The sequence below is a fragment of the Sminthopsis crassicaudata genome, chromosome 6 (assembly GCF_048593235.1).
Source record: "Sminthopsis crassicaudata isolate SCR6 chromosome 6, ASM4859323v1, whole genome shotgun sequence".
Taxonomy (NCBI): domain Eukaryota; kingdom Metazoa; phylum Chordata; class Mammalia; order Dasyuromorphia; family Dasyuridae; genus Sminthopsis; species Sminthopsis crassicaudata.
The window spans coordinates 79725104-79752188 of record NC_133622.1 but is presented as its reverse complement, the minus strand read 5'-3'; the positions used below and the strand labels follow the sequence as shown (position 1 = coordinate 79752188).

General features: G+C 35.8%; 1 protein-coding gene across 6 annotated transcripts in view; it reads right to left on the bottom strand.

Moving 5' to 3' along the window:
- FHIP1A (FHF complex subunit HOOK interacting protein 1A) overlaps window positions 1-27085 on the bottom strand; it is a 363684-nt gene that overhangs the window by 144909 nt on the left and 191690 nt on the right. For 5 of the 6 annotated variants that reach the window (XM_074274292.1, XM_074274294.1, XM_074274293.1 and 2 more), the window contains one exon: window positions 15070-15300. The exons of the other annotated variant lie outside the window; for it this stretch is intronic. In XM_074274292.1, the coding sequence (XP_074130393.1) occupies window positions 15070-15174 (105 nt within the window). In that variant the 5' untranslated portion in view covers window positions 15175-15300. The remainder of the gene's footprint in view (window positions 1-15069; window positions 15301-27085) is intronic. 6 annotated transcript variants of the gene reach the window in all.

Genomic DNA, 27085 nt, shown 5'->3' with positions numbered 1-27085 from the left:
CTTTGACCTAATCTATAGTTTGACGAAAACGAGTCAATGCTAAGGACCTCTTTCTCAAAAAAATGGGGGGATTTCTTTCTCATCTTTTCAGGTGACTTTAAAAAAGGGGCAGTGAATAGGAAAAATGTTTACCAAAGACCTATTTCCAAAGATATTTTTTAAGGCTGTTCGACCCTGGGCAAGTCACTTAATCCCAGCCTCAAAAAAATAAATAAACAAATAAATAAATAAGTGATGCATGGGTGTCAAAAAAAAAAAAAATGAGAACTATAAAAGGGAATTGACTTTACAATTTTAAAAGCTTAGGTAACTTTAGAAAAAAGTGCTGACCAATTCCTCCTCTTTCCCGCCCACTCTATGCAGATGATTTCACTGTATCTCTCTCAATTCTAAGCTCCAGTCTCATATCACCAACTAACTGCCTATTGGACATTCCAAACTGGCATCTTAAATTCAACATGTACAAAACTGAACTCATTATCTCCCCCAAAAAGCCAATTTTCTTCCAAATTTCATCTATTACAATAGCCCATAAATTGGTCTTTCCATATCCTCTGTGCAACTGCCACAATAATCTTTCTAAAGAATGACATGTCACTCCCCTCTTCAGGAATCTTCATTTACTCTACTGCCTTTAGAACAAATACATTTAAATCCTTTCACAACTTGGATCATTTCTGCACAGTAACATCCTGTAACAATCACATACCACAACTGTTCAGTCATTCCCCAATTGATAAGCAACCCCTCAATATCTAATTCTTTGCCGCCACAAAAAGAGCTGCTAACAATCTTTTTGTACAAATAAGCCCTTTCTCCTTTGTTTTAAAAATCCTTTTGTGATACAGACCTAATAGTGGTATTGCGGGATCAAAGGGTATGCACAATTTGATTGCCCTTTGCATATAGTTCCATATAGCTCTCCAGAATGGGTGAATCAGTTTACAATTCCACCAATAATGCATTAGTGTCTAATGGTCCTTTTTCAATCACCACCTTCTTGATCTTTTCTGCATTTGCATTAATTCTGAATATTTTTTTCCCTCTTTGGGTTTCTGTGACACTGTTCATTCTTGGTTCTCCTTCTACTTCTTCTCAATCTTCTTTGTCAAATCTTTATCCATGGCATAGCAACTAATGATGGGAATAGCCCCAGGCTCTTCTGTCTCTATGCTCTCTTTATGACTTTATGTTCAATGATTATATGTGTAGAGATGACTTATTATCCCAAACAGAACATGACCAACACCTAACACAGAACAACATTATCTGGAAGATCCAAAAAGAACGCCTTATCACCTACCTGCTAGACACATTTCCAACTGGATATCTCAAAATAACAAGTCCAAGAGAGAATCTCCTTCTCTTCGTTACTCAGATTCACAATCTCCAAGCCATCCCCCACTCCTTATCCTTCCTTATTCCAAATTCAGTGGCCAAGTTCTATTGATTCTACTTCCACAACATCCCTCCCATCCATTCTTTCCTTGTCCTTCAGCTACCACAACACTAAGACTTTCACCTCATTTCTCGTGGACTATTTCAATAACCTCCTAATTAATCCATCTGCCGCAAGTCTATCCCCTTGTCAAATCTCTAAGTCAAATTAACAAGCATTATAAAGAGCATATGATGCATCACACACTGTGCAAAGTGCTGGGAATGTAGACAAGTAGAAAGAAAAAGAAAGGCTTACATTCTAATGGTGGAAGACCACATAAAATGAAAAAAAAAAAAAAGAGAGAGCTAAAAAGGATGGAAAATGGGAGAAAGTCCAGAGAGTATGAAGTACAGTCTGGATAGGAATAAAGACATGATTGATTTTTAAAATTCTGGGAGAATCCAACCAGTCAAAGAAAGGGACCACAAGGGCACAGAGTACTTTTAGTATGAGAAATACAAGGGTGAAGGGAACTTCCAGGGTGAAGAAGCTTTTGTGGTATGGAAGAAAAAGTCCAAAGATTTAGGAGTGCAGCCTAGAGAGGAATGACAACATCATCAGACTGGACATTTTCCCTAAAATGGAAGCTTTGGAATGAACCAGGTAATCCAAGAAAGACACAAGAAGTATATTCTTAAAATACACATTTATCCATGGCACCCTCCCGATCAATAAATGCCAATGGTCTGTTATTACCTCTAAGATGAAACACAAATTTCTCCATTTGACATTTAAAGCCTTTTACCATCTAGCTCCAAACTTTCCAGCTTTATTATATATTTCTTCCCTTCACATATTCTATTGTTCAGTACAAATAGTCTTTTTCCTGTTCCTTCCATCTCTACCCCTTTTCAGGGACTGTTTGCTCCTCTGCACCTCCCCAATTCTATCTTCCTCCCTGCGCTCCATCTCTGCCCCTTAAAACAAAAGGTTCCTCTTGTTCCCTAAAAAAGGTCAGCTCAAGCACGACTTCCTCCAGAAGGCCCTTCCTGATTCCCCTATTTTAAGAGCTTTACCCTCAAAATGATGAATATATTTCGGTACATCTTTTCTCTCTCAATAGAATAAAAGTTCTTTAAAAGAAAAAGAATATTTCATTTTTAGTCTCATATTTTCTAGCATTTAGCACAAGGCCTGGCATATGGAAGACACTCAAAAAGGAATTTTAAAGACATACCTCATAGGAAAAGACTACAAAGATTGGACTAGATCAATAGTTCTCAAATGAAGGCCCCTGCGTAACCACAGAGTCACTCTGAGGCATATGGGAATCAATATGTAAATCTAAAAAGAAGCAAATCTATCTTCTGTAGGCAGTTTTTCCCACACTTACAAAACATCACTATTTTTCAAAATTATGTGGACGCTGTTATGATTAATAATAAATTTATTTAAAAAGCAGTGGGAAGAAGGGAGAAAGATATCTCATAGCTATGCAAAGAATGCTGTTCACACCAGTGACAAGCCTTGACTATTCTAAGAATAACAATTTGTGCCCTTCAAAGAATGTTTTTCCCTGATGTTGGAAAGACTTATTTTGTGAAGAAATCTGAGTTATTTCTTTTTTTTTTTCTTTTTGTCAAAGGAATAAGGGGTAAGAGATCTAAACTACATACTTCTACAGCAGTCATTCCTAAGCAAAGAAATATATGGGCATATCTCAGGGATGTTGCAGGTTCGGTTCTAGACCCCATTAACAAAGCAAATATCTAAATTAAACAAGACGTGAATTTTTTTATTTCTCAGTGCATATAAAAGTTATGTTTACACTATGCTGTAGTATGTTAAATGCACAAAAATATTATGTCTAAATACAATGTATATACTTTAATTTTTAAAATGCTAACCCTCACCTAAGTCTTCAGCTTGTTATTATCGTTTTGGTAGTGAAGGCTGCTGACTGATCAGGTTGCTGAAGGCTGGGTAGCTGTGTCAATTTTTTAAAATAAGAAAACAACTAAGTTTGTTTCATCAATTGAGTCTTCCTTTCACAAAAGATTTCTCTGTAGCACGCACTGTTGTTTGATGATATTTTATTCATAGTAGAACATTTTTCAAAATTAGAAACAATCTTCTCAGACTCTGCCATTGCTTTATCAACTAAGTTTAGGTAATATTCTTTAACACAGTGATGTCTCAGGAAATAGGGAGATCCACAGAGAGAGGGAAAAACCAATTGATAGATTAGTCAAAATACACATAATTATTGATAATTGTGAAGCCCCAAAACAATTACAATAATAACATCAAAGATTACTGATCACAGATTACCAGAACAGAGATGATACTAACAAAAAAAAAAAATTAAATACTGTGAGAACTAATAAAATGTGAAAGAAACACGATGTGAGCACATACTGTTAGAAAATGGCACAAAAGACTTTCTGGTCATGGAGTTGTCACAAACCTTCAATTCACACACAAAAAAATGCAATATCTGCAAAGTACAATAAAGAGAAGCTCAATAAGATGAGATGTCAGAAAATAGTCCCAAATCCAGAATCAAAAGGTCTGGAGTTTGAGTCTCTCTTCCTTTTATTACCTTGAACAAGTCCCTTAATTTCCCTTCAAAAGACCTGAAGTCCTGAGGATCTCAGTTTCCTCATCTATAAAATAATAATCTCCAAGGTTTTTTTTAGTCCTAAAACCTCAGTTTCCTCATTTATAAAATAATAATCTCCAAAGTTTTTTTAGTCCTAAAAACCTCAGTTTCCTCATTTATAAAATAATAATCTCCAAGGTTTTTTTTAGTCCTAAAACCTCAGCTTCCTCATCTATAAAATAATAATCTCCAAAGTTTTTTTAGTCCTAAAACCTCAGTTTCCTCATTTATAAAATAATAATCTCCAAGGTTTTTTTTAGTTCTACATTGCATAAATCAAGCTTGGAAAACCCTTTGATCAAAAGGAGTGTTAATGTTCAATAGTAGCCTTTTCTTTGAGCTACTAAAGACTAATTAAAACTAATTAGAAGTAAAAGGGCAAGAGGGCACACTCAAATTATTATTTTTTCCTCCCTGCTTCAATTCCTCCAGGTTATTATAAAAGGCATATTTATAAGCATCAAAGCCTGGAAAGGAAGGGGAGGAGAATGCAGAGTGAGAACAGGTCCCAGGAGGTCTTGACCCAGAGTAATGGTGCTGCCCCTCAATTATCATCTCACCTATCTCTCCTTCAAAGAGAAGGAGAAGAAAGTCAATAGAAGAATCAAGAAGAACAGAATAGCAATCTATCAAAAGATCAAATCATTCTAGCAGAGCAGTGATAAAAGAACTTTTGTAGCTTGGTACAGTGGGAAAGTGGCAGCTAGGTGGTGCCATAATGCACAGAGTGCTGTGTCCGCCATCCAAACTCATCCAATTTGTCTGAATTCTTGGTCTCGGCTGGATCATCATCCCCGTTCTAAGCCCAGTGCAAAGAAGGACCCAAAGTTCCATGGGGGGCCCCTTTCTCTATTTTTCTTAGTTATTTCATAGGGAAAAAAAAAAAAAAGGATTTATAGGTCTTCCACTTGTTGTTGTTCAGTCGTTTAAATCATGTCTGATTCCTTGTGATCCAATTTGGAGCTTTCTTGGCAAAGATACTGGATTTGGTTTGCCATTTCTTTCTCCAACTCATTTTAAAGATGGGGAAACTGAGGCAAACAGGGTTAAGTGACTTGCCCAGGGTTACACTGCTAGTAATTTCTGAGGCTGTATTTGAACTTGTGAAGATGAATTTTTCAACATCCATTGAGGTACCTAGCTGCCAGGGGGCTACGTAGTTCAACCCCTTAATTTAATATTAAGAAATAGGTCCAAAAAGTTTAAGTGATTTACCCAAGGTCACTTGGAATTCAAATCCAAAGCATCACCCTTGTAAACAATGTTCTTTCCAATGTTGCAAGGGTCTTCTCACCAGCAACGATGAGTTCAGTGATTTTCTCTATAGAGATGATCCAATTTATTAGAGATTGATAGTCTCTCTCTTGAGCTCTAGTCCCAAATCAATAATCTTATATAGGATATCCATAGTTGGCTATATTTAAGGAGATGTTCCATAGGCAACTCCAACTGAGTAATGAAAAATGAAAATCATAATTTTTCCTCCTAAATTCAGCTTCCTCCAAATTTAGACAATTCCATTGAGGGCACCACTATCTTTTAGCGAACCTGGTTTGAAATTTCAGGATCCAACTTGACTTTTCCTCGGAATCAGTTGTTAAACCTTCTCAATTCTACCTCCATAGAATTTCTACCCTTCTCTATGCTTCTATATTCAAGTCAGGGAAGGGAACAAAAGCATTTATATAGTACCCACAACAAGTCAGAAATTGTACTAAGTATTTACAGACATTATCTCATTTGATTCTCATAATGACCCTAGGAAGTAGATGTAATTATCCCCATTTATAGTCGAGGAAACTAAGATAGGTAGGTTGGATTACTTGCTTATGGACACATTATCTGGGGCCATATATGACCTCAAATCTTCTGGGCTCCAGGCTGTGCCCCCAGCTTCCTTATTCACAAGGCTCACCTGGTCCATCTCTCAACTATTGCAACAACTTTCTATTTATTTAGACTCTTGGCTTCCAGTCTGTCTCCTTTGTGATTCATCCTCCTCCTAGCTGCCAAAATAATCTCCTAAAAGTCCAAGTTTTAACCATAGCAATCAATAAATAAACATTTATTAAATAGGCACCAGGCACCATGCTAATTACAAGAACTTATTGTTCCACCCTATTAAAAAAATTATAATTCCCTAGTCTGAAAGTGAATTCTAACTTAGATTCAAACTACCAGGCTTATTTCACATGAATCCCTTTTACACCAAACAGGCACAACTGATTCTTCATTCCTGGATGAACTCCCCTCTTCAGCTCCTGGTTTCACACAATAAATAAGTATAACTTTGAAATATGCAAATAAAATAGATAAAAATCTCCATATCCTTTCCTTTAAAGGTTCCACAGTGAGGGATAGACTAAAAAAAAAGTCCCCAAATGCACCAAAATATTTTACAACAGCATTATTTGTGATAACTGGAAACAAAATTGATGCTCATTAAATGGGAAATGATGAACCTGATGAATAGAGAAGTATGGAGAGATTTACACACATGGATACAAAGTGAAGGAAACAGCATGGAGAAAAAATATACACAACGACCGTAACAACATTATGGAAAGAATAACTAAAAAGCAAAATAACTGTAAAGTTATAAAGAACACCTCTGGCTCTAACGAAGGGATATAAGAAAAAACTTCCATCTCACTCCTTTGTAGAGACAGAATGCTATGGAAATGAAACAATGCATATAATGTTAAGATTTTTTTTCCAAGGTATTGATAAGTTTTACTGACAATGTTGTGAAGCAGGTTTTGGTAGTTCTAAAAATATTGTTATTTCCATTTTATAAATAAGGAATCTGAAACTCAGGAAGGCTGGTGACTTGCATGTAGCTGATAAGAGTCAGAGCTGGACCTCAAATATTGGTGTTAGGACATTGAGGCTGCTACATTTAATTCAGTTAGAAAACATTCAGCATGGCACAGTGCTGTTGGGAGGAATATACTTAGTAACCCCGTGTGAAATGTTATTAGCAAAGACTTAAAAAAAATTTTTTTTTAAACATCAACAAATAGGATTTTATAGGCAGAGGGGGAAAGTCTTATTCTTTTAAAGCAGGGGTTTTTAACCTAATTTTTTTCTTTTACAAAGGTGGTTTTGGCAGCCTAGTGAATACTATGGACTCCTCAGAACATCAGCTTTATTGCCTATACTCCCAATTGAAGGAAATGCTAAATTTCAATTAAAGATTAATGAAAATAAAGATGTTATGTTTTTTCTCCATTCAAATTCAAATACTCTCCTTGAAATGTTTCCATGAACCTCTAATTTAAAAGCATTCTCTTTCATCCATCAACAGTTCTTTATTAAGTGTGCACACAGTGCCAGAGACAAGAAATACAACAATAAAAAAGAAACAGTTCCTTTCTCTGAGGAGTTTATGATCTACTAGGGGAGATCATACATAAGCATGTGCATATATGTAATATGTGTATAGATGTGTGTATGTCTGTATATATTATTGACATATTTTAGCATACATGATACAATATAATTTTAAAGCAATAAATATACTTCACATGTATTATCATTATGCATAACACAGCTACTTTATTAATTTTAGATAATATTTACTAATATATTACATAATTGTGATATATAATACAAATAAAAATATATATATTGTGCTATACTTATATATTACCTATTAACATATATGCATAGGATTACAAAGGAAACCAATTATAGTGAAAGTTATAAAAATATGAAGGGGAAAAATTCATGAGCTCTCAGTTAAGAATCCCTGATCTAGTACAATCTGTAATTTTTCATATGAGGAAAGTTAGACCTTAAGACAGGGAAAAAACTTTTACATGATTACACTGAATGTAAAGTAGAAAGGCCAAGTAGAACCCATGTGCTTTGACCCAAATTTACAAGAGTTGTTCCCCAGGTTCCAGGTCAGCATCCTTCTATCACAAGGGCCTGTTCCCCAAGTTCCAGAATCAGCATCCCCCTATACTGATAAAACAAACTGGAACACTGAGAAGTAGTACATCCATGAAAAAATAAAACAAAACTTTCTTTCATATGTGACAAGGGGGAAGCAATTTAACAAATTAATTAACTCAGTTTACGTAAGCAAGAGTAAAACTTAGGAAGTAAAACTGAATCTCCAGTGCCAGAAAGACAGAAACCTCTACAAAGGACAACTGTTCACTTTATTTCAAATAAACAACATAAGAAACAATGGCCTAGTCCAATCAGAGAATCCACGTTTCTCAATTGCTCTAAGAACAAATCCACAGCACAGAAAAAGAAGGAATTAAAATTAACTGAAAGTCTTGAACTAATGGGAAATAAAAGTAAAAGGCTATCCTATAATCCTACAAAGGCTTTTTGTTTTTCTGTTTTGATCTAGACCTTTTGATTTCTTTGGTGTGGGGAATTCCTGCTGCAGAAACCCCCTTCATTGATACAGATTTCTAACTCTTCTGTAATTTATAATGTCTTTGTTGCTGAGAGATTAAAAAGACTCATCCATGGTAAGACAGCGAGTCAGTCTCCAATTCTAAATTTATGGTCCTATTTGTCAGAGAAAGATTGAAGGTGGTTGTCTAGCCTTCTAGCCTGAACAGCATACTGCCTCTCAGTACTATGCTAGGAAACTTAAAAATTTTCCAGGTCCCATAGCAACTGAGAAGTGTTCTTCGCCATCATAGCCTTGGAGTTTTCTACAACTTTGGCACCATTTGGGCCTAGAATTAATTTCCTGGTCCAATACATGCTCAATCATGAAAGTGAACTCAGGAATATGCTTAAGCAAGCTAAATTAAGCAAAAAGATTAAGGAAGATGGCTCACATTCCCACGCTGATAAATGTTCTAAGGATACGAACAAGCAGTTTTCAGAAGAAGAAATCAAAACTATCAAAAGTCATATTTTTAAAATGATCTAAATCACTATATATTAGGGAGATACAAATTAAAATAATTTACCACCTGACACCTATCAGAATGGCTAACAAGTCAGAAAGGAAAATGATAAATGTTAGTGAGTTTGTGAAAAAAAATAGGTACACTAACGCATCACTGCTCGAGTTGTAAACTGGTCCAATCATTCATTCTGGAAAATAATTTGGAACTGCACCCAAAAGTTATAAAGTCGTGAATATTCTTTGACGCAGCATACCACTATTAGGTCTGCATCTCAAAGCGAGCAAAGAAAAGAGAAAAGGACCTATATGTACAAAATCCTTTATTGCAGCTCTTTCTGTGGTGGCAAAGAATTGAAAATTGAGGGACTACCATCAATTGGGAAATGGCTGAACAAGTGGCAACATAGGATTAGGATAAAATGCTCATTTGCTACAGGAAATGATAAGCATGGTGGCTTCAGAAAAATATGAACCGACGCAAAGTGAAAAAGAACCAAAAGAATGTTGCACACAGTACCAGAAGCAGTGTGAAGATGATCACCTATGAAAGGCTTAACTGGTCTGATTAATATAATGATGCAAGAGAATTCCAAAGATCTCATGATGAAAAATGCTACCTGCCTCCAGAGAGAGAACTGGTGAACTCTGAATGCAAAGTGAAGCATACTTTCTCACTTTCTTTAGTATTTTGTTTTTTGCAGGATGGCTAATACAATTTTTTTTATTACTTCATATGTATAATGGGCATTCTGTTGCTTGCCTTCTCAATGGGGGAGTGGCCAAAGGAAGGGAAAAGATTTAGAACTGAAATGCTAAAAAAAAAAAAAAAAAAAATGGTGAATAATTAAAAAAAAAAACAAAAAACAGAAAGATGTTAAAAGAAAAAAGAAAGAAAAGTGTGCTAGATCAAAACAAGCAAATAACAACAACAAAAAAAGATGCCTCAGCCACTCAACCTTCAAGTTAAAAGTATTTCTGGTAGCAAGTATCAAGTGTATTATTACTTGTTTATTGTCCTCCAAAAGGAACTGATAAATATATAAATCAATTGGAACATCTGAAATTAAATAGCACTGCAAAGAGCAATAAATGTAGGCCTTAGACATGGCTATACACAAATTTCTTATCTTTATGATCACTTAATTACTATTAATCATCATTATTACAGAATTTCAAAATTGAAAAATATTACAGTTACTGGCTAATCCAAACTATACTCAGAAAAGAATTCCCAATATGATATACACCAAAGTGGTTCTCCAGGCTCTTCTTGAAATGAAAAGGAATTTACTACCTGCTGATTCAGGCTCATTTCACTCTTAGATAGCTCTAAATTGTTCTAAAATTCATCTCTGCACCAAGTCTAAATTTGATACATTCTATTGTACATCCACAATGTTAGCTGACATTTATATCATACTTTAAAGCAATGTACATTCATCAACTCATTTGATCTTCAAGTAACCATTTGAGAAAAATGGTATTATTATCTCTTATTTACAAATAAGGAAACTGAGGCTCAAAGAAATTAAGTAACAGGATCATATCTACTAAATATCTAAGGATACAAAGGAACTGTTTGGTGATAGTACCAGTAATAGACATTGCTATCTAATATCTCTTGTCAGTTCTACTGGTATATCAACAATGCCTCCAGGGAAGGAGGGAGGGAGGAGAAAAGAAGGAAAGAAGGAGGGAGGGAGAGAGGGAAAGAGAGAGGAAGAAAAGGAGGGAGAAAGGGAGAGAAGGAGAGAGGAAGAAAAGGAGGGAGAAAGGGAGAGAAGGAGAGAGGAAGAAAAGGAGGGAGAAAGGGAGAGAAGGAGAAAAGAAGGAAAGAAGGAGGGAGGGAGAGAGGGAAAGAGAGAGGAAGAAAAGGAGGGAGAAAGGGAGAGAAGGAGAGAGGAAGAAAAGGAGGGAGAAAGGGAGAGAAGGAGAGAGGAAGAAAAGGAGGGAGAAAGGGAGAGAAGGAGAAAAGAAGGAAAGAAGGAGGGAGGGAGAGAGGGAAAGAGAGAGGAAGAAAAGGAGGGAGAAAGGGAGAGAAGGAGAGAGGAAGAAAAGGAGGGAGAAAGGGAGAGAAGGAGAAAAGAAGGAAAGAAGGAGGGAGGGAGAGAGGGAAAGAGAGAGGAAGAAAAGGAGGGAGAAAGGGAGAGAAGGAGAGAGGAAGAAAAGGAGGGAGGAAGGGAGAGAAGGAGAAAGGAAGAAAAGGAGGGAGGAAGGGAGAGAAGGAGAGAAGAAGGAAGAAAGGGAGGGAGGAAGAGAAGGAGAGATGGAGGGAAGAAGGAATTCATAAGAGGCTATTTAAATCCCTGGCAAATGCTCTTCAGAAACATGAATGTACAGGTTACAGACAAATCAACATATTAACAGACAAATCTTCTCCTTTCCCCTCAATTGCCAGAACCTTCCCACCTCTCCCACACTCCACCCAAAAGCCATCATTCAGAAAATTTTGATCCCATCTTTGCTAATGTTGGGATCTCTGCATGAAATATCTATCTGCTTTTTTCTCTCCACCTAGCCAAACCCCATACACATCCTGTAAGTTCTGACTTAAGGGTCACATCTTTTGAGTTTCTTTCCTTGACCACTGGAACCAACCACAATCTTTCTGTTCTGAACCCCTACCCCTGTTTGTATAGCACTTAGCTAGTAATCATAACTATGTAATTGTTGACTATTTATGTCTGGCTAGCTCTTAAATGTCAGCCAGTCAACAGGCATTTATTATGTGCTTATTTCCAATTAAGCTTAATTTCTTAGAGAGCAAGTACTAAAGTACTAAATATCCTACTTTTTTAGACCCTTCTGCCCAATACAACAATATACATATTATTATCACTAAATTATAATAAATCTAAACGTGGAAGGGAAGGGACCTCAAAGACCATCCAATTCTACTCCTTCACTTTACAGAGAAGTAAACTTAGGCCCAGAGAGATAAAATGACTTACCCAGCATGACATGACTAATCCGTTTCAGAGTTAGAATTTGAACTCACCTTCTCTGACTCCAAAAGCAGTACTCCTTTTGCTATCCTATTCCATTTCCCTTAATGTTTCTACTCAGTAAATAATTGCAGATGAAATACTCAACTTGCTCCTTCTTAACCAGAGGTCTTAAGGGGTCCAAATTTCAGTGGATTAATTAATTTGAGTGGGAAAAATTACATGCTTGTCGGAAAATGATTTACTGCTTTTACAATTTTTTTGTATTTTCATTTTGAAGGTGATGTCATTTGCCAACAGCTCTAACTGCTATGGTTGACACCTGACTCTTGACTAACTGCATTAATGGTAATCTACAGGGATAGATAATCCTAAAACCATTTCCAAACCATGTTGAAAAGAACATTACATTTTTTTTTAATTTGCATTCTTAATCCTAGTTTGTTTGCTAGTTTTTCCTGGGGTAAAGTTGACAATTTGAATACACCAGAAAAATGGAGATGAACAATCCAAAAGATTCCTCAGCTTTAGAAAAATCAGACCTATGATTCATAATTTGCCTTGGACTATGCATGGGGTTGATTATCTACATAATTTAATCAAGAGTTAACATTTTATAGAAGAGAAATTATTAGATCTTCTCCCTTCCATCCTAGAAAGAAAAACCATATAAGTAGGTTGCTGAAAAGGAAAAAGGATTAAATGAGAAACAGATACAGATACAAGAAGAAAAGAGGAAGAAATGAACATCACAGTCAGTCTGCATGAGTAAAGAGGGGAAAAGATACTTTCACCTTAGAATCTCCAGTTAATTACAGTAAAAGATTGAGTTCTTTGGGGGATTTTCTTTTGAAAATTTGCTTTAAAAAACTACCTCAGTTCTCCATTTCCCTTTGCTGAAATAGATGTGCCCTCAATTTCCTGAGCAAAGCAGTTAGAATTTGACAGTAAAAAGCCAGGCAGAACTGCTAAGGTACAAGAAATACTGGCGGTCTTTCTCCAGATACTGGCAAGAAGCTGGAGTGTAGAATGCTCAAAAACAGGATGGATTCTGCTCATTTTTTTGATCTAAATTGTGTCCCCTGTAATTGCTGTGATTTGCAGGCTCAATGCTTTCTTTCCCTCACATGCTGTTTCCGGCACACAGGAAGGTGCCTAGGCAGTCATTAAAAACCAGTCTCATAAATAGCCACTTACCAACTCACCTGGGGAGAATAATGCTGGACAAGTAGTAAAGGAAACCAATTTTATTTATTTTATTCCTGCGTGCTCTCTGTGGAAAGGATGGGCTGGTAAATTTTCTGAATGCACAACCCTTAATTACTCAAACAAATGCTCTGCAGATCATCCCAAATAGATAAGCCAAAAATTCATCCATCTGTCTTTGTAATGTAGACATTACATCCATACCCTTAGCTAACTGATACCTAACTTAAACCTACCCCCCCCCACTCTGAGACCTATTGTTCAAGACTTAGGATGAGGTTGGGATTTTCATTCATTCATGTCTGACTCTCTGTGACCCCTTGGACCATTCTGTCCAAGCTGTTTTCTTGGCAAAGATACCGAAATGGTCTGACATTTCCTGCTCCAGTGGATTAAGGTAAACAGCATTTGAGTGACCTGCCCAGGATCATGTAACTAATAAGTATCTGAGGTCAGATTTCAACTCACCTCTTCCTACTTCCAGGCCCGGCATCCTATCCACTTCCCATAATGCCCCTACTTTTCTCCAAACAAAGTTTTTCTTTGTGTGAACTTGAGGTTGGGATAGGCAAGAAGAAGAATTTTATGAAAAGGTGCAAAGTAATATACAAACTTCCTCATTTTTGCTTTTCACAAGAGCTAACATTTTACTCAAGAATGATTTCACAATTTTTATCTTCTTTCAAGATTCATCTCAGATACCTTTATGAACTCTCCCTTGATTCCTCCAGCTTCCTCCTTTACTTCTACAAAATTTCCCAAAATATTTTCTCAAGTACTCTCCTTTGAATTTTATTACAATTCTGTGTATGTATTATGGTCCCCTACCACAATTAAAATGTAAGGCAGTAAAGTGATACAAGAATTAAGTGCTCTACTTGAAGTCAGGATGACTGGGATTTTCACTAGCTGCATGATAAGTCACTTAAGCTTTCTCAGCTTCAGTTTTTTCATCCATAAAATGGGGTAACAATAACATCACTTCAAAGGGTGTTATAAAGATCAAATGAGATAACATGTGAAGTACTTTAAAGCCTTGGGTAAAGACTCATTTTTGATCTGTACAGCCCTCGTACATTACTTTCACAGAGCAGATCTAGAATAAATATTTGCTAAATAGAACTAAGCAACACTCATTAGCTGCAATCCCTTCTCTGAGCCTCATTTTCAATCTGTAATTTTTTAAAACTGGGAACTGTGATTGCATTGGTATATCGATTCCATGGGGCAGCTCTAAAAACAAAGATATTACCTTGCTCCACAGCCTATCTGGTCTTAGAGAACTGCCCAAGGAAATTGGAGTTTAAGGAATAGAAATAAAGGGTCATAAAGTCCATCATGTGTTGGAGTCAAGTCATGAGTCCAGGTTTTTTTCACTTTCAAGTCAGCCCTCTATCCATCATGAAACACTGCTGTCCTCCTTCAAAAATTAGTAATAATAATAATGTATCGTTGTTCAGTCTTTGCGACCTCATTTAGAGTTTTCTTGGCAAAGATGCTGGAATGGCTTGTCATTTTCTTCTCCATTTTACAAATGGGGAAACTGAGGCAAAAAAGGTTAAGTGAATTGTCCAGTGTAACACAGCTACTGAGTATCTGAGGATGGATTTAAATTCAAGTCTTCCTGACTTCAAGTCTGGCACTTTATTTTGCCATCTAGATGCCCCAAGTTATGTATAGCTACATTATTTCAGAGTTGCTACAAACATCCAATAAGATGATATATGGAAAATGTTTTTCTAGTCATCAGTACTAGGTAAGAGTAGACTACCACTATTTTTTTTTTGTTTGTTTGTCCCAGAAGTCATTCTGAGAGAGAGAAAAAAAGAAGAAAAATCAATTCTTTCCCAATCCCTGAAGCAAATGGATCCATTTGTAAGCCTAGTTCTATGATATACAAGCATAAGAGAGATCTAGGTTCCATTACAAAGAACCCTATAGCTGTTTCAGCCAGCAAAGATATACAGTTTTTCCTTAAATATATTATTACCTGTGCCCAGTGATTTTTAAATACTATCATGCATGTTTCTGGGTCAACTCCCTGCAGGCTGACAGCCTGCTGGATTTTGCTGCCCCTGGCAACCGATGACATCATCAACCTTCCTAAGGTTCAATGTTCCTAAGTCATATTTAATTTTCGGTGAAAACTTGGAGTGTCATCGCTGAGATTCAAGTGTCACATTGGAAGGGACGTCTCTCCACATTTGTCACTTGCAGAAACCTGGAATGACAATAATAAAAATGCATCTCATTATGTTCTGTCAACCAAAATTTGACCCCACCACCACACTGAACTGGAAGTTCCAGTTTCCAAGTAGAGTGGCTCAAATTGCAAAGAATAAACAGATCAGTCATTTAAAAAAAAAAAAAAAAAAAAAAAAAAAAAAGATTGTGTCATTTTTAGTCAGTTCTTAATGTTTCCTACTTGAAACAAACAAAAAAAGTGGAATGACGATGATGTGTCCCTAGATATGAATATATATTAGAATTTCCCTTCATCCATGCTTAAAAAAAAAAAAGAAAGAAAGAAAGAAAAGAAAGACAACAAAAAATGAGAAGTGCTATGTGGTTAGTGGTTAGAGGGCCAGCCTTGGGATTAGGGAAACCTGGGTTCAAGTCTCATTTTAACACATATTGACAGGGAAAATTATTCCCGGTCAATATTCTTTCTCCTGGTCCTTAAATGTTTTGCCTTTAAACTTACTTTATATTTACTGTTTTTTTTCTTCTCAACAATATGTTATTTTTCCAATTATATGTAAAGATCATTTTCAAAATTCATTTTTATAAGATTTTGAGTTCCAATTTTTTTTTCTTTTTCTCTCTTTAACCTCCCCCATTCTCCAGAAAGCAAACAATCTGATATAGGTAATATGTGTGTAATTATTTTAAACACAAAACAAAAGGGAAATGAGAAAGAAAAACAAAAAAATGAAGAGTATTCTTCAATCAAGAGTATGCAGTCAGTCTCCATAATTCTTTTTCTGATATGGATGGCATTTTCCATCCAAAGTCTGTTGGAATTTTCTTGAATCACTGTATTGTTGACAAGAGCCAAGTCTATCATAGTTGATCACCGCACAATCTTACTTACAATTACTGTGTACAATGTTCTCCTGGTTCTGCTCACTTCACTCATGACCAATTCACATTAACCTTTCCAGGATTTCTAAAATCAGCCTGTTCATCATTTTTTAAAATTTAATTTATTTTTCCCTTTTTTTATTAAAGCTTTTTATTTTCAAAACATATGGACAGATAATTTTTCAACATTAACCCTTGCATAGCCTTGTGTTCCAAATTTTCCCCTCCTTTCCCCTACCCTCTCCCCTAGATGGCAAGCAATCTAATATATAATATACATTAAAATATATGTTAAATCCAACGTATAAAAAGAAAGCTTCAAAGGGTTTCAGTCACACAGCTAGCTAGCATGTATCAGAGGCAAAAATTTGCTCTTATATCAAATCTTATATCATCTACTTTGCTCTTATATCAAACCCCCTCTCAAAATGCCTACAGAATTAAATTATATTGCTCACCACACAAATTGTTGTGAAGTGTTTTATAAAGTGTGATTAATGTCAGGGATTAGGATAAATACCAATCCAGTGCCTCAGTGAATAGAGGCTGGACTTGGAGTCAGGAGGATCTAAGTCCAAATTTGGCCCTACATACTTACTAGCTCAATGACCCTGGGCAACTCAATTAAACAATGTTTGCTTCAGTTTCCTCATCTGCAAAATGAGCTGGAGAAAGAAATGGCAAGTCACTCCAGTATCTTTGCCAAGAAAACCCCAAATGGTGAACATCGATGAAATGACTCGACTACAACAAATCAGGATCATCATCAATGGCAGCACAGATTTATTAAACAATAAAATAAAATAAATAGAGAAATAGAGAAATAAATAAATGAATGAATGAATGAATAAATAAAATAAAATAAAATAAATGACTAAAGTATTTAATACTTTATTGGGTCCAATACTTGATCAATGAGTTTCACAGTACAGTTAAAGGACTTAGCAGCTATCAATTGCAGTCAATGACACTGTAAATTCTAAGCAAACTTGCAAATCAAAGAAATGACTCTGAACAAAACAGGGATGCAGGAGACTCCACTTTCTGCGCCAAAGAAAAGCAAGCAAAAAAGAGCCAAACTAAAGAATTTTTGTTATACTGGACTTAGCAGATGAAACAGAAAGACATGCTGGCTGGCTCACATGGAGAAGAAGAGAGAAAGAACCAGATAGCAACACTGGAAAGTAGACTATTGTGGCTAGACCTCATGGTGTCGGTGACATAAAAAGCCAGCCTGATATTAAGCTATACAAGCTACAAACTACCCAACAAATAAGTGCTCATCCAGGCTTTGATGGAAGATGAACTTACTATCTCCTGAGGCGGCTTGTTCATTTTTGAAGGGCTCTAATTGTTAAGCAGTTATTTCCTTCCATCAAGCATAAATTTGCCTTTATCCAAAAAGTGAAGGCAAATCTAAAAGCAGGAAAGCCAGGACAGATTTTGCATGAGCTTTACAAAGTTTTCAAATAGTGGGAGTCACATTTTTTTAAAACTTGGAACTATTTGGAGAGAACCCCTAGAAAAGCAGCTATTGAGAAATAATTATAGGAAGTTGAAAAATAAGACCCATGAGACAGGCTTAAAATTCAAGCTAGCAAAAATAAATAAATAAATAAACGATTTGAAAGTGTCTGAGCGAAGGCAGGCGCTGCTTGGTCATTCATCTCCAGAGATATCAAAACAGAGAAAAGAGGCCTTAACTGCCAATTTAGCCTAAGCAAAAGGAATAATTTTATGGCAACAAATGGAACTCCATTTCAGAAGAGGTTATCACAGAAGTGGTAAAATATACAAGACAAAAAACCAAAGTGTCTTTAGTATTCAACGCTGCAGGGACTACAGTCTTTACATTCACAGGAAGTGGACTAAGGGAGGTGACAAATTGGGAGCATGAGTTTGTTATTTTTGCTGAACTGCCCCCCTCCCTTTTATACTTGCTTACAAGAGTTGGCTTACTAGGTAGGGAAGTGGGAGGGATATTCAGAAACAAAGGTAATGTTCTTGATGAAGAGCTGACAGATTCACTCTGAGGTTTATATATATATTTGGAAATGGTCAATACAGACATTTGTTTTGCTTGTCTATGCATATCTATTACAAGAATTTTCTTTTCTTTTTTTTTCTCAAAGGGGCTGGGAATAAAAAAAAATAAAAATAGATTTTTCTCCAATAGGGGGAAAAACCATGATTATAAAAAAGGTATGTAAGACTCCCTAAAACCAAAGGATGCCAATAACAATGGAACACTTAGAAAGAAAACACCAATTAGGTTAAATGCACCAATTTGCTTTTATTTGAGAAGGCTAAAAAGGAGAGAATTATGTAGAAACATCAATGGCAAAAAGATACTTTCCCATTTTGAGAAAGGACAGTGTAAATTTAAAGAACTAGAGATATAATTAAAGTGAAAGAAATGTAGAAAAGTAGAACTTTCAAAAGTAATAATTTAACATGTAAAATAGCCTCCAATGGACCTACTGCTACAGTATATTTACAGTCAGAATGTGTCTGTTACCACTAAGGTCACCAATGATTTGAATTTTTATTATAAGATCACAGGATCATAGAACTGTATCAGGAGAGGAGTGATTTTTCTACTCACACAGGTAAGTGGAAGAGTCAGGATTCAAATGGAAGGAAGGAAGGGAAAGAAACAAGCATTTATTAAATGCCTAATATGTTTTAATCAATAAGTAAATATCGACTCTATGAAAACTATTGTGCTGAGTTCTATGCATATAAAAAGAGGCAAAAGACAGACTCTAATTTCAAGAAGTTTACAATCTAATGGAGCACTTTACATCCAGGTGCTGTGTTAAATGCTTTAAAAATATTATCTCATTTGATTGTTATAATAATCCAATGAAATAGATTCTAAGATCACCCCCATTTTATAGTTGAGGAATCCAAAGTAGAGACCTGCCTAGCGTTACACAGCTAATAATCATTTAAGGCTGGATTTGAATCGAAGCCCAGTACTCTAACCACTGTACCATCTAGCTTGCTGCCCATTATTCTAAATCCACTCTTCTCTTTCCACTCCAACATGATATTCCAGAATCGGCAGCCACAAAATATAATAAAAAAAAATTGGTATCGTGGAGATGTTTCCACAAAGGATTTATTAAAACTCAGAATATATTGAAAGGATTAACCAAAAGATACTAACATTTAATTTTTATATTTCAGAAAAAAAAAAAAAACTGGAAGGACATGAACTGTTGCACAGTGAAACAAGTAGAACCAGGAGAACATTGTACACAGTAACAGTGATATTACAAAGTGATCAACTATGAATGTCTTACATACTCTCAGCAATATAATCCTAAAGAAATTTTAATATTTAAGTTTCTGATGAAGATTTGAAAGATATATAATTGCTACAAACATTTTTTAATAAGGGAAACAATACTGTGTCATTTCTGACCTGTGGTCTTTTGTCAAGTTTTACTGTTGGGTGTCAAATTCAGAAAACTCTATGTGTCCAATATAGCACCCACAAATAGATCTCTCTTTTTTTTTTACAAAGAAAAATAGTTTAGTAAAAGTGACCAAAAGATCAATTTCAGCTGACAGTGCATGTGTTACTCTATAGCTGTAGTCCCCCACCTAGCTAAGAAAATGAAAGGCTATCTTTATCTTTTGTAAGTGTTTTTCATTTATTTTTTAATTACATGTAAAAGCAATTTTTAAATTTATTTTTTAAATTTTGAATTCTATATTCTTTCCCTTCCTCTCCTCTCCCTACTGCATGAAATACATATTAGTTGTGAAAAAAACACAGAAACCCCACCACCACCACTACCACTACCACCTCCACACACATCCCCAAAAAAGAAAAGGAAAAAATGCCTTAAGTCTCCATCAATTCTTTCTCTGGAGATAGATAACATTTTGCATCATGAGTCCTTCAGAATTGTGTTGGATTATGTTGCTAAGAATATTTAAAACAACCATAGTTGATCATTGTATAAACTTGCTATTATTGTATATAACGGTCTCCCGGTTCTGCTTACTTCACTGTGGATCAGATCATGTAAGTCTTTCCAGGTTTGAAAACATCTTGCTTATTATTTCTTGGAATACTATTGTGTTATAAGAAATGATCAATGGGATGATTTCAGAAAAATCTGAAAAGACTTACGTGACCTCATGCAAAGTAAAGTGAGTAGAATCAAGAAAACATTGTACATATTAACAGTACCATTATATGAAATAACAAGTAATATCATATCCCAAGCCTTCTGATCCTTTAATGTATAAGATGCTAAATTTTGTCTTATGCTGACTGTGGCATTGCAATATATGATAATGGTAATTTTAAAATATGATGTCTAAAATGCACTTATTCCATTTTATTTGGAATATGCACCATAAATATAATATATCCAAATAAACTTGAAGGTTTTATTATTTTATTCAAGATGAAAAAGGAAACCATGTCTACCATCTGGAATATACTGATTTGCCTTAGAGAGTGACTAGAAAACACATTTCTTTACAGCATTAGAATTCTAATATTCTTCCTCAAAGGTTCCTTCTGAGGCTTAAAATAGATTTTTTTAAAATCCTTAACTTTCCAGATAATGTCCAATGTCTATCAATCAGTAGGTTATATACACTTAAATATCTCACACAATTATGGTTGGCAGAAAAGGTTCCACATACTCAAACTTGAAGAAAAAAATAGAGATAAATATGGAGAAGCATCTAAACTGAAACGTCTGGAGAAGAGGGATACCCAGAGATTCTACAAATTAAAATGATGGTATAAAAGACAAAGGCATAAAGATAGAGATCAAAGAGCTGGATATTTTCCACTTTCTGTTTTATTCCCATCTTATCAAAGCATTAAAGCACTGGCATATCTCTAGGGTAATATAAAACTGAAAGAAAAAGACTGATTCTCTATATTTATGAGAGATTTATGGGAACATATTTCCTTGAACATCAAATTTTCCAATATATTTTCTATATTCTGCTGTTACCAGCTTTTGCCTCTTTTTTCGTCCTTTTTTTGCAGTCATTCTGGGACTTCCATTTAACTCCCAGGAAGATCACATCAAGGAAAATCCAAGAAAGAAAGTCTAAATATCCAAATACGTGGAGAGAGAGAGAGAGAGAGAGAGAGAGAGAGAGAGAGAGAGAGAGAGAGAGAGAGAGAGAGAGAGAGAGAGAGAGAGAGAGAGAGAGAGAGAACAGAGAGAGAGAGAGGAGAGAGAGAGAGAGAGAGAGAGAGAGAGAGAGAGAGAGAGAGAGAGAGAGAGAGAGAGAGAGAGAGAAGGAGAGAGGGGATGTGCTCCTAGAAGGGAACTAAGAGGTCATCCTGTCCAATCCTCTCATTTCTCAGAAGTGGAAACTGAATCCCAAAGGGAATGAGATTTGCCTCAAGTTACACAGGTCCTAAGCCACATGAATTATATAGCCCATGTAAGCTCTAGGTCATACTTATCCCAACTCCTCTTCTCACAGATGATGAACTGGATCTTCAAGTCCAGCAGCTCCATCTCCTTTTCAGGGTTTGAGGAGGTACCTCAAGGAGTGATTCTCTAAAGCCATCAGCTCGAGCACTCATGGATGTACTTCCCATTCTACACCCACCACAAAGATTGTCAGTGGAGGATCAATTTTGGTTTTGAAAGGGATATTTACCAAGATGATATTGTAAGAACAATTGATAATCCAAGAACACACTTTTCCAAGTACACATACAGAGTCTAGGAGAAAATGAGGAAAGACTTACAAAGCATAAGGCAACAAAGGCGTCACTCATAGCTCCCAACTGCTGAAAGTAATTTTCTCCCATTAGTGAGATGCTCAAGTTCTCCTTAGACATGATGGAGTTCCTTTGCTGGGCTTTCTGTTGAGTCTTAGTCAGATTCTATCCATAATTCCTGGGGCATATAACACCATTTCTCTATCCCATCTCAGGATCCTTTGAAGTTCTCAACATCAGTCTTTGATCAAAAGTAGGGAGGGAAAAAGATCTAGTCAAGGAAGTTTTTTACTTTGGGAAGTTTCCCTTAGGAATGCGCTGAAAGCCGTATTTCTTCCAATTTCTAGAATTCCCCCCTTTCCACCTAACTTAATGCTTTTATAAAGGACCCACTGAAATCCCTAGCCAATTGGAACAAATCTCCTTATCTCGTATGATTTGAAGGAGGGGAGGAAATAAGTATTTATAGCACCAACTGTGTGCTCCACACTTTACAAATATTATTATTGATTCTCACAACCCTGCTATTATTATCTCCATTTTACACTTGAGGGAAGTGAAACAGAGAGTAGTTAAGTGACTTTTGCAAGGTCACACAGTAAAGTCTCGGAGGACAGAGTTGAATGTGGATCTTTCTGACTCCAGCCCTAGTGCTTCATGTACTGCACCACAGACAGAGCTGCCTCAGCCTTTTACTTCACCAGATGGATTTTAAAGACTTCATGCTTAGTCTAGAGTTCACACTGACACTGGCTGATAGGGCATCTTGTTACCTATTTCAAGGAAGGGTGTGCTGAGTAACTTACTCATCCTTAGCCACAGACGGAAGGACACAAATAGAGACACATGATTAAGAATATCTAGGGATTAGGGATTGGGCCTGCAATTTTAGGGGTAGTATAACTACTATGGAAACTCTCTCTACAGAGTCTAGAGTCACAAAGTTAGCATGAATCTGAAGTGGGGTTTAATCTCAGGCTTTGTGGTTGCCTTTATGCCTACCATGCCATCCACCTATCCATCTATCTATCCATACATACATATATACACACATATAATTTCATTGAACATTACTTGTACAAACTATTTCTACCCCCATATACTTCATTAAAACTCGAAAAGCAGATAGGAGGCAGATTTGGGGGGTTTATTGGACCAGAGTCCTAATTTTATGGGCATAGGGGACTCTCAATGAAGAAAATCTTTCTACCATCAATGCAGGACAGCATCAGCTCTTCAGCCATATTTCTAGCAAGTTGTCTGAAGGGAACAAAGGTCACAAAGACTGTTTTATGACTCAGGGATAGGAATTGAATTTGGTCTTCCTGACTCTGAGATGCTCTATCTGTTCCACTGCATTGCTTTTGAGTCCCATTTGTAGAAGGCTTTAAATGCCAGATTGACGGTTTTGTTTTAGGCACCAGTGTTATGTCTCTTATCAGAGAGGAAGTATTTTTTCCTATCCTCTCCAAACCCCTCAGTCCTGGAACCATAAACCACAATTAAATCAACTCTTTCATTAATCATTGGTGGGATGCATAAATCTCCTTCTCTATGACCCCACTTAGCATCCGCAGAACTTTGCAGATTAAAGTACTCTTCATTGACTGTGATTCTCTCCCTATATGTGCTGTCTTACCTTATTAGAATATAAGCATCTTAAGGATAGGAATTGTCATTGCATTTGTATTTATATTCCCAACACTTAGTACCATACCTGGCACATAATTAGGCTGTTTTTATTCATTTACTCAAATATAACTGAGCATAAAAGATAGTTGCTTTGATTCCCCATTCATATTTTTCCCTTTGGATCAAATAAAAATTCTGAGGTGATTTACTATTATATCTAGAAAATTAGGTCTTTTTTAATTAAGTAAATAAATAATCTAAAAACACATATATAGACATTAAATATGATTTCATACAACATGATTATGGTATATTCCCAGATGTTTCTACCCATTCTATTCTCTCTTTTTTTTAAGTTAACTTTCCTGAAATTTGAAATCTTAGGATAAAATTCTCTATTATAAGCTCCTCCTAATAAGCTTTCTATGCCTATGATATGCAGAACTCCCATGAAAATCAGCGTTATTTTTATTCCTAGAAGTTCCATTCATGGAAACTTGAAGAGGAGAGAGAGAGAGAGAGAGAGAGAGAGAGAGAGAGAGAGAGAGAGAGAGAGAGAGAGAGAGAGAGAGAGAGAGAGATCATAAACTATTGAAAAATAAATATTTCTGTCCTGAATATTAAACTGTTAGAATGTTCAAAGGCAGGCCAAAAAACACAAAAAGAATTATATAACTGAGAAACTTAGATTTGAGTACAGATTCTATATGATGGTTTTATATGCTCAAAATAATAGCATAAAACCAGGAAAATGGGAGACTTATTTAAAGGACATCTAGATAAGGAAACCATACAATTACCTCTGATTTTATCCCTCTTTATCACTACAGATAAAACAAATTTCTGCCAATTAGGAGAAAATTACTAGAGCAAATCCTGCAATGGAGATTTCTAACCCTGTCCTCAGAAACTTATATTCTACTTGGAAGATAAAACCTTTCCATGGGCAAAGAAATACAAAGTAATTTCAGGAAGTGGTGAGTACTAACAACTATGAAGACCAGGAAAGTCTTTGTATAGGACATGGTGTCAGAACTGAGCCTTGAAGGAAGCTATGAATTATAAAAAGCCGCAGTATAAAAGGAATGTCCTCCAATAATGGATGGGAGTCAGTGCAAAGTCATCGAAGTAAGAGATGGGATGTAACACATAGGAAGCAACAAATAGGCCCATATAGCTGAAATATAGATTGTTTAAAGTAACTAATGTGGAATAAGTTTTTCCTTCATGCCATGTTATGATTCAACTCTCCTAAATGTAAAATGCACAAAGTATTCAATAAATCCTTTGTCCTTGGAGACTTTGTCAAAAAGAGGGACCAGAAGAAACTCAACATGGCTCAAACGGAATTATGTATTCCCCAAATGGTCACTCCTTCCTCATTTCCTGCTTATGTTCAAGGGAACTATTCCCTTCCCTAATTATCCAACCTCACAAGTTCAATGTCATCTTCAATTTCTCTCTCTTATTCCAAATAGCTAATCTGTTACCATTCTTCTTGTTCCTACCTTCCCAACATCTCTCAAATATTTCTCCATCTCTACCCTCACACCATCAACAACTCCCAGTTCACCTCTTGTCTGGACTACTGTAATAGCCTTTTAAATGAATTCCCTAACTTGTCTTTGCCATTCCAATCTATTTGCCACTCAGTTGCTAAAGTGATTTAGATAAAAGAGAGATTATCATCATCAACAACAACAATCATCCCCCCATACACACCCCCTACTCCTCATTCAATGAACTCCAGAGTGGCTCCAGTCATTTCCAGAATCAAATTTTAAAATCCTCTTTTAGTCACAGATTCTCAAGAATCTGGCTACAAATAGCTTTATTTGTGGTTCCTCAAGAATGATATTCCATCTCCCTTTTTCATCTCTGCCTTGTTCTTATCTTGGATTCCCTGACTTTCTTCACGAATCAGCTCAAATTCTACCTTCTGTAGAACACATTTCTAGTCCCCGTAGCTGCTAAGACCAACTCCTTTCAGATTGTCTTCCACTTACTTTATATATATAAAACTAGTTATTTGCAAGATGTCTCTCCCATTAGCGGGTAAGTTCCTTAAAGGGCTGGACTGTGTTTTTGCCTTTTTTTGTATCCTTAACAATCAGCAAGGTGGCTGGCATCTAACAAACCCATAATAAAATACTTGTTGGCTAACCAAAATGTGTCTGTTATACAAGATAATGCATTGTAAATAAATCAAATGTGTCCTCTATGGAATATTGAAAAATTTTATTATAACAAAATTCTCTTGGCAATGTCACTATTTGTAATGGCATATAGGCTTGGGTTCTTTTTATTATGATACTATTTCTTACACATAACTCAAAGACTTAGAACCAGACAAATCTAATTAAAGACAGGAATGGGGTCTTTGTTGAATTAATTTACTAGTCGGCACCAACTCTAGCCAAAGGACAGCTCCCGCCTTGGGTTGGATAGAACTCTAGATGGCCCCAGTTAGATCCAAACTAAACATATCAAAACTCTATTACCACAAATCTGCTTATCATGTACAATTCCATCTAAAGGTGAAGCTTTTTCAAATATTAGGAACAGCTGAAGAGGAGGAAGTCTCCTGCCCTCAATTATAACTAATAGTGGAAGGGGGAAAAAATACATTTGAGGTCAGACTACTGCAGCTAACCTCGGGCTTGAGACCAATAAAATCTTATTACGACTAAATTCTCAATGCTCAATAATCCCCTGGCCCAGTTTTTTTCTGCTTAATCACCAGTGCACCACATTGCCATTTAGAGTTGTAAGAAAAACAGTTAACCACTAATATTCCCCTGGATGATTCTCTCCCTTAAACTACCCCAAAGATTTGAATTCTGCTCAGTCATAGAGAGTAACACAGCATTGGGGGGGAAATGGGATTTAGACGCAGAGGGCTTAGGTTTTAAATTGACCTCTGCTACTACTCTATGCTATCGCAAGTGAGTTACAACATCTACAGGACTCAGTTTCCTCTTCTGTAAAATAAGAGGTTTACAATAGATTATCAGTCTCTAAAGTATAATTGTGGACCCATAAAGTTCCCCAAGTCTATGATAAAATTAAGAAGTTAATAGTTGCTTATTTAAATATTCCTCCCTTTTCTAGGTACATATCTGTATGAAGCCAGATTTTCTTCAGATACTTAACCAAAAGAACATCACAACAGACTGAATGCAGAAACAGATACAAGAATCTATGATTTCTATAAAACCAGGCCAAAAAAAAAGACTTGCAAAGATTTGTAACATAATGGTAGTCTTCTCAAAGTTTTTGCTTTAGAAAATATAATCTTTTTTCCTGAAAAATATATTATGTTAACATAAATGGTTTTGCTACTGTGATTTCAATAATTAATAAATATTTAATTTTTTTCACTTTTAACTTCTAATAAATTAAATATCAATATACAACCCACAGGTACAAAAGCTCTTTGGGGTCCTCAACAATCTCTGAGCCTGAAACCAAAACATTCAACAATCTCTAACCCAGATTCAAATGTCTTTCAACTATAAACTATAGAATTGGCTTTGGATTTAAAGAGATTGGATTCAAATCCTATCTCAGA